General features: G+C 44.9%; 1 protein-coding gene across 1 annotated transcript; it reads left to right on the forward strand.

Moving 5' to 3' along the window:
- Positions 1-6,485: 6,485 nt before the first annotated feature.
- Positions 6,486-8,536, forward strand: LOC125941280 (histidine-rich glycoprotein-like). The gene is made up of 2 exons (XM_049658265.1): positions 6,486-6,535; positions 8,146-8,536. The coding sequence occupies exons 1-2, from the start codon at positions 6,486-6,488 to the stop codon at positions 8,534-8,536; spliced, it is 441 nt and encodes a 146-aa protein (XP_049514222.1).
- The last annotated feature ends 462 nt before the right edge of the window (positions 8,537-8,998 follow it).

Consider the following 8,998-nt stretch of genomic DNA (forward strand, 5'->3'; position numbering starts at 1 on the left):
TATATATATATATATATATATATATATATATATATATATATATATATATAAGTAACTGGATTTTTCAATGGGCCAAGCGTATTTAGGGAAATCAGAAGCACAACTTCGCGGTTATCTAGGGTTTATTATTTTCCCAACAGTTTCGGTCGGTGGACCGACCTTTTTCAAGGGATACAGGAAAATCTTGCAACAGTCTTTTTATATCTTCAGGTAGAGAAAGAAGGCGCCAAAAAAGGTGAGAAAGGAGAGATAGAGAGATATTAACAAAGTTGAGCATGCAAAAAAAAAGGGGGGGGGGGAATGGAGAGTTAAAGGAAAGACCCCAAGATCTGGTCGTGCCAGACAAAGCAGAGGGCAAGGTCGCTGTTAAGCGTGTTTCACATGCACAATTGACGGACACGCCTGTCATGTTAAGTTGAACATGCAAAAAAAAAAGCAGGGAGAGTTAAAGGAACGACACCAAGACCTGGTCGTGCCAGACGAAGCAAAGGGCAAGGTCGCTGTTAAGCTGTTAAGCGTCTTACACATGCACAATTGACGGACACGCCTGTCATGTTAAGTTGAGCATGCAAAGAAAAAAAAAAGAGGGAGAGTTAAAGGAAAGACACCAAGACTTGGTCGTGCCAGACAACGTAAAGGGCGAAAGACGAGAAACACGAAAGAAGAAATAACCTGCAAATGTAGTAACAGCGTGGCGAAATCAGCATGAAATTGAAAAGCAAGGGCAAAACACGAGAAACACAAAGAAGAAGAAGCAGCCTGCAAATATGACAGTAACAGCGTGGCGAAATCAGCATGAAATTGAAATTGAAAAGCAAGGGCAAATCACGAGAAACACGAAACAAGAAGAAATAACCTGCAAATATAATAGTAACAGCGTGGCAAAATAAGCATGAAATTAAAAAGCAAGGCACAATAATGTGGGTGGTTCGGTCCGCTCCCCCACTGTGGTAGTGGGCATTCTTTCGACATCACACACGTGTTCGGCTTGCCTATGCGGGGATTAAGTTCTGATTTTAGCTAATTTAACTTATGGACAAAGAAACGAGAGGTTTCCCATGTGTTCATTTATGCCGTGCGTGATTGTTCTAAATTTGTGGATAAAATATGACTCTCTTTGTTCCCGTTCACGAGAAGAGCGGAAGCCTGACTGGAGAAGAGTGACACGTATTTTATCAAATGAATGCTCAGGCAGACTGATATGTTTTGAGAATGGGAGATGTGGTAGTGCGCGGGTGTGAGCTCTGTGGTTGTTTAGACGGAGTCTGAACGCGGTTCCAGTCTGGCCTATATACTGTTGGTCGCAGACTTCACAATGGAGCATGTAGATCACATTGCTGCTGTCACAATTTAGAGGTTCCTTAATTTTGAATGCGAAATCAGAGGAAGTAGCCTTAGCAAGACAGGTTGAAGTCATGTGCTTACAGACCTTGCAGCGGGGTTTACCACAAGGTCTGCAGCCTGATTCTATGTTTTGAACCGTGGTTGTCCTAGCTCTGACGAGGATATCTCTTAGATTTCTTCCCCGGCGATAGACAACTCGGGGTGGCTCTGTGAAAATTGAAGACAAACGTGTGCTCTGCTGAATGATATTAAAGTGTTTGGCTAGGATGTTGTTCACGTGCGGTAATGTAGATGAGTAGGTGAGGATAAGGTTGGTTTGGTTTTTCGGATGGCGGGGCTTTGAGCCAGTCAAAATTTCATTTCTGTCTAAGGCTTGTGCTCGGCTTATAGCATCATCAACAATACGTTCCGGGTAGTGCTTCGCCACCAGGGCCGTTCTGAGTTCCTTTGCATGACATTGGAAGTCTTTCTCGTCAGAGCAGATGCGGCGGTATCGGTGGGCCTGTGAATACGGGATGGCTTTCTTGCAATGTTGTGGATGGCTACTTTTGAAATGAAGATATTGGTGGCGGTCTGTTGGCTTTTTATATAAGGTTGTGAATATGCGATTATCTTTAATTTGTACCGTGACATCAAGAAAGTTTACAGCTGATTTAGAATAGCTGTAAGTGAAAGCGATTGACGGATGAACTGAATTAAAATCTGCTACAAATTTAAGGAGACTTTCTTCGTCGTGGTGCCAAATAAAGAATATGTCGTCTAAGAACCTTTTGTAGATGAGCGGCAGTGAATTTAAATTCACTGCACAAGGAGGGGAAAATATCTAGAGATATGCTTAAAGCAATGCTGCCGATTCAGCCAGCCCCTGGTCGTTTTTATTTGCTACCCAAAATCCACAAAACTAACCACCCCGGTCGCCCTATTGTCTCAAGCAACGGCACGGTAACAGAAAGAATTTCAAGTGCCTTAGACTTCATAATTAAGGACATAGTCCCGACCATTCCATCTTACATTCAGGACACCAACCAATTTCTTCGCACAATAACTGGACTAGAGATCCCCGAAGAAAGCTTCCTGGTGACAATGGATGTAGTATCCCTATACACAAACATACCACAAGCAGAGGGCATTGGCGCGACAGTCAACGCTTACATGAACGCAAACACGCCTGTAAGTCTAGACGAGGACACGCTGTCAACGCTACTGCGGTTAGTACTAGGATACAATAACTTTGAATTTGACGAGAAACACTTCCTCCAGATAAGCGGAACGGCAATGGGCACGAAGATGGCTCCTAATTATGCGAATATTTTTATGGCATCACTTGAAGAACCTTTTCTTGCGGCCAGACCTTTGAAGCCGCTCATCTACAAAAGGTTCTTAGACGACATATTCTTTATTTGGCACCACGACGAAGAAAGTCTCCTTAAATTTGTAGCAGATTTTAATTCAGTTCATCCGTCAATCGCTTTCACTTACAGCTATTCTAAATCAGCTGTAAACTTTCTTGATGTCACGGTACAAATTAAAGATAATCGCATATTCACAACCTTATATAAAAAGCCAACAGACCGCCACCAATATCTTCATTTCAAAAGTAGCCATCCACAACATTGCAAGAAAGCCATCCCGTATTCACAGGCCCACCGATACCGCCGCATCTGCTCTGACGAGAAAGACTTCCAATGTCATGCAAAGGAACTCAGAACGGCCCTGGTGGCGAAGCACTACCCGGAACGTATTGTTGATGATGCTATAAGCCGAGCACAAGCCTTAGACAGAAATGAAATTTTGACTGGCTCAAAGCCCCGCCATCCGAAAAACCAAACCAACCTTATCCTCACCTACTCATCTACATTACCGCACGTGAACAACATCCTAGCCAAACACTTTAATATCATTCAGCAGAGCACACGTTTGTCTTCAATTTTCACAGAGCCACCCCGAGTTGTCTATCGCCGGGGAAGAAATCTAAGAGATATCCTCGTCAGAGCTAGGACAACCACGGTTCAAAACATAGAATCAGGCTGCAGACCTTGTGGTAAACCCCGCTGCAAGGTCTGTAAGCACATGACTTCAACCTGTCTTGCTAAGGCTACTTCCTCTGATTTCGCATTCAAAATTAAGGAACCTCTAAATTGTGACAGCAGCAATGTGATCTACATGCTCCATTGTGAAGTCTGCGACCAACAGTATATAGGCCAGACTGGAACCGCGTTCAGACTCCGTCTAAACAACCACAGAGCTCACACCCGCGCACTACCACATCTCCCATTCTCAAAACATATCAGTCTGCCTGAGCATTCATTTGATAAAATACGTGTCACTCTTCTCCAGTCAGGCTTCCGCTCTTCTCGTGAACGGGAACAAAGAGAGTCATATTTTATCCACAAATTTAGAACAATCACGCACGGCATAAATGAACACATGGGAAACCTCTCGTTTCTTTGTCCATAAGTTAAATTAGCTAAAATCAGAACTTAATCCCCGCATAGGCAAGCCGAACACGTGTGTGATGTCGAAAGAATGCCCACTACCACAGTGGGGGAGCGGACCGAACCACCCACATTATTGTGCCTTGCTTTTTAATTTCATGCTTATTTTGCCACGCTGTTACTATTATATTTGCAGGTTATTTCTTCTTGTTTCGTGTTTCTCGTGTTTTGCCCTTGCTTTTCAATTTCAACTTCATGCTGATTTCGCCACGCTGTTACTGTCATATTTGCAGGCTGCTTCTTCTTATTTCCTGTTTCTCGTGTTTTGCCCTTGCTTTTCAATTTCATGCTGATTTCGCCACGCTTTTACTACATTTGCAGGTTATTTCTTCTGCTTTCGTGTTTCTCGTCTTTCGACCTTTACTTTGTCTGGCACGACCAGGTCTTGGTGTCTTTCCTTAACCCTCTTTCCTTTAACTCCCCCCCCTTTTTTTTTTTTTTTTTTTTGCATGCTCAACTTAACATGACAGGCGTGTCCGCCAATTGTGCATGTGTAAGACGCTTAACAGCTGAACAGCTACCTTGCCCTAAGCTTCGTCTGGCACGACCAGGTCTTGGTGTCTTTCCTTTAACTCTCTCTCTCTCTCTTTTTTCTTATTTTTTTTTTTAAACATGACAGGCGTGTCCGTCAATTGTGCATGTGAAACACGCTTAACAGCGACCTTTACCTTTGCTTTGTCTGGCACGACCAGGTCTTGGTGTCTTTCCTTTAACTCTCCCTCCCTCCCCCCCCCCTTTTTTTTTTTTTTTTTGCATGTTCAACTTAACATAACAGGCGTGTCCGTCAATTGTGCATGTGAAACACGCTTAACAGCGACCTTGCCCTCTGCTTTGTCTGGCACGACCAGGTCTTGGGGTCTTCCCTTTAACTCTCCATCCTTTTTTTTTTTTTTTTTTTGCATGTTCACCTTTGTCATATATCTATCTCTCCTTTCTCACCTTTTTTTGGCGCCTTCTTTCTCTACCTGAAGATATAAAAAGACTGTTGCAAGATTTTCCTGTATCCCTTGATAAAGGTCGGTCCACCGACCGAAACTGTTGGGAAAATAATAAACCTAAGATAACCGCGAAGTTGTGCTTCTGATTTTCCTATATATATATATATATATATATATATATATATATATATATAGTTATTGACGTCACCACGCTCGCATATATAAAAGGGAGACCCGTCTAGTAACTCATTCAGTTACTAAAACTGCCATGGGTAGAACACGGCAATTAAAGACACCAGAAGAACAGTGTGAATACAATGATCGACTATGCGTGGTGTTTGATACAGCTTCGCTGGACATTCACGTGCGTAGGGCGGGATGGCGGCCATTTTTTTCTTTAAATTCATAAACAGCGTCAATCAATCAATCAGTCAATCAACCAATCAATTTAGAAAGCAATCTTTGATTCCTACTCATTGGTACTGGTGCTTGTCTGAACAGGGACGAAGAGGAAGTGGCCAGACGTCATTTGCATTGCGCCCTCTGCTGGTGCTGCACCCTGCTGGTACTCCTGGGTGCCGGCTTGCTCTACTACATGTTGTCTAGGATAAGTAAGTGCGATCACGTGCATAAATGGCTCGGTTCGGCAATACGCGTTAGGACTGTTCAGAATCCTTTCGTAGGTTTAGTAGGACCTGACGCGCGTAATGAAGTGTACGGGCACTCCCTGCCAGAATTTGGTATTCGAGGGGCGTATTCACCATAGACTATCCATTGGAATAGTCGAAAACAGGTCCGAGTGCGGGTGGTACCAATGCCGCAACAGCGGCATTTATTGACGCGATAGGGTTAAGGGCCCCATGTCGCCGAAAATCCGGCGTCGGTGTCAGTGTCAGCGTCGGCGTCTGTGGCGGAGAACTGCCTCCCGAACCACCCCGACCACACAGGCCCTCCTCGTGGCGCAAGGCGTTAGTGAACCAAAATTTAATTTCTCAAAGTGAAATCAGTCAGAAAATCGTAAAGTACGACTTAACTACAGCCTACAGACAAGGTAGTGTCGAAATGTCATTTGAATGTACTAGAAAATATAATTCTGTTACGAGTAAACTCAAACACAAACCCCTTTTCCAGCATTTGTACCTTTAACAGCCGCGCGCTCGGGTAGGTTACTTGCGAAAACCCCACCCAGATGGCGCACGCCTCCTTGGTAGCGTAAAACGGTAGCGGCGCGCAGAGGCGAAGGTGGAGAAAAAAGGAAGCTGCAGTTGCCGGGAAGCCTGACAAGCATTCAGAGATCTTTGAATGATAAAGCGTCCAATTGATAAAATAAAGCACACAATTGACAAAATAAAAAAAGGTCCTAGGGCTTTCACATTTTGATATAAGACGGCTTATAATGCCCCTGTAAAAATGCCTTCCCGCAATGCATTTCTGTTTAAAATCAAGCCTAATTTAAGGGGATCGGTGAAAGCTTGGTCTTTATAAACTGGCTTTCTCAAGCTGTGTTGCAGTGAAGCCTACTCATAAAGAAAAATGCGGTGCGATCGCACGGTGCCTGATAACGCTATCGCGCTCGACTCTTAAGGCGAAGCTTAAGCGTCGTCCATTTTTACAGCGTAAGCTGTTATGGGCTCATTCCTATAGCCGTTTCGGTTCGCGATGATGCCGCCGCCAATGGTGGTTGCCGCCGTAACCGCTATCACCGGAAATGCGAAAAAAGTACCAGGTTCGCGCCGGGAGCGAGCCCGTGTCCGCTGCGTGGGAGCCAGATACTCTACCACTGAGTCACGCAAGCGCTTGCTATCGGACAGCAAAAAATGCCCTATAAGGCAAGCGCGCAGGGGCAGACGACCCGAGTCTCCACCAGTATGGTGGCGTCATCTAGGTAAGGCGCCTGCAAACGCAACGTGCGCAGGCGCTGACGACGAGATGTGATTCAAACGAAGCGCGCAAAAAAAATGCGATCCCCAGCCTCGCCAGTATGGTGGCGCCATCTAGTTAAGGTGCCTGCAAACGCAGCATGCCCGACTTGTAAGTTGCAGTTGTAAGGCTTGATCGGGCTCAGCAGACTGCTGTGCAGAGAGCATTACAAGCTGCAGCTCGCCGTCGATGCCGGGCGGACAGTTCAGGTCGTTTTGATCAATCAATCAATCAAATTTTCGCCGTAGACAATACGTTGTTACGTCAAAACGTGGTGAACGGACCGCCGCGAAGACCCTGTTGTGCGTGGTGCCCAAATTGGAGCTACTCTTGAGCCGCTCCACCAGCTTACGCTGTGACTGTGCTGCGTGTGCCGCGCAGGCCTGTGATTTTTTTCTTCAATGAGCATAGCCCACGACGTTTGCTGTAATAGGTTACTTTTGTGCTTCAATGCAAAAAGCTACGTTTTTTTGAGCAAGTAACTGGAACGCCAATGCATTTCTCCACAAAGTTCGGGAATTATTATCTCGAAACTGGTGTCATCCCGAGAATTCGTTTCAAGTGGATCCGCCTTGCCAACTCCACGGCTCCAATTTGTAAATTGCAATATGGGCCATCAGGTAATTAGTTTGAAACCTAATTAGTGCTTTTTTGTTATTAGTCAATTATGCATTTCAATTTCTTGTGCAAGTAATGTCCGCCTCTTCGAGTAGACCAGCTCATGGACTAGAATTGTGCTGTCTGCCACAGGCAACCTATAAGAGTTTTTGAAAGTGTTCGCTGAAACACCAGGTATATATACAACAACATCAGAGGGCCAACTTTGGTTATAAACAGTTATAGACAAAGCACAGCATAGCCGCACAGGGTGACAAGTTTTATTGTGCTTTCGGAACCAACACTAACGGCAGCAAAATAATCGATACATTCGTTATCATTACCAGGGCGGCATAAATTATTTCCGTGCCAAAGTCTTTCTTTTTGCTGTCTATATTAGAGTGTGCAACTGAAAGGCTTCTCGGGTAATAACAAGAAGCAGGCGCTCATGGCGTTCTCCTTACGCCTGCGCAATGCATAGGCATGGCAACCACCTTTGCTCGTGGTTGTTATATTGCTTTCGAAATGAGCTGCCCGTGAAGTCTTCTTTGCTGCCTCTTCATCTGACATGGGAAATATGCTATCTGCTTTTTGAAGTAGCTCAATGAAGCTCAGAATCGCACAGAAAACGTTGAGACAAACTCTCAGGTGAAGATAACTAAAGTGTGCGGCTTTTGTTAACTAGGTTAATAAAACACGCATGCAAAACGAGTGAAAACAGAACAACATTGCTGACAATCAAATCATTTATTCGCCTTTCACAGTGGAAGCAGCCACCACGGAAGCGTTTAAAGGTGGTACAGTGAGACCCATTACGAGGCCCACCGTTTCTGTTACGAACACCGACGAAGCTACAACCACCTCGACGACCACAACGACTACGACTACCACCACGACTACGACTACAACTACAACCACAACAACTACCACCACAACTACCACAACAACGACTACAACGACAACCACCACCACCACTACAACAACAACCACTACAACAACCACCACTACAACCACCACTACAACAACCACTACAACAACCACCACCACCACGACTACAACAACCACTACAACCACCACCACGACTACAACAACTACAACAACAACCACCACCACGACTACAACAACCACTACAACCACCACCACAACTACAACAACTACAACAACCACCACTACTACTACTACCACCACAACTACCACTACAACGACGACAACGAAGGCTCCTCCAGATCCAGTACCCAGTAAGTTAATAATGTTGCCTCAAATCTACACGCTCCATTGCCGCCTCATTTAGACACTATTCGTTGAACAATTCGTTCAACTTTATCTGACAACGCGCCTCGTCCATTCCACATTGTGAAAATTTATACCGACCTGCGCGAACTGATTGCCATAGCAATATGGATATATCGCGGGGAGTTCAAAATTCAGAGCATGTTTTGCGTTTCTGTCCTACAAGCCCCGACCATAAGCTGCTTCGCATCTAAAAGTAGTATTGCTTGTCCAGACGTTGACACAACATGGCAATTATCTCGCCGAGTTGTTTTAAAGGTTCCATCAGCCAGAAGTATTCCAGAAGACGCGAAGCCTGTCGGGTGGTCTCGAACTTTGCCATGTGCAAGCAAATTCCCACGTAGAAGAGAAAGACTCGACCCGGTGTCAATTAGGGCTTCATAAACATGGGGCAAGTTTTGCTGTTGATTTTTT

The sequence above is a fragment of the Dermacentor silvarum genome, chromosome 11 (assembly GCF_013339745.2).
Source record: "Dermacentor silvarum isolate Dsil-2018 chromosome 11, BIME_Dsil_1.4, whole genome shotgun sequence".
NCBI classification, from domain to species: domain Eukaryota; kingdom Metazoa; phylum Arthropoda; class Arachnida; order Ixodida; family Ixodidae; genus Dermacentor; species Dermacentor silvarum.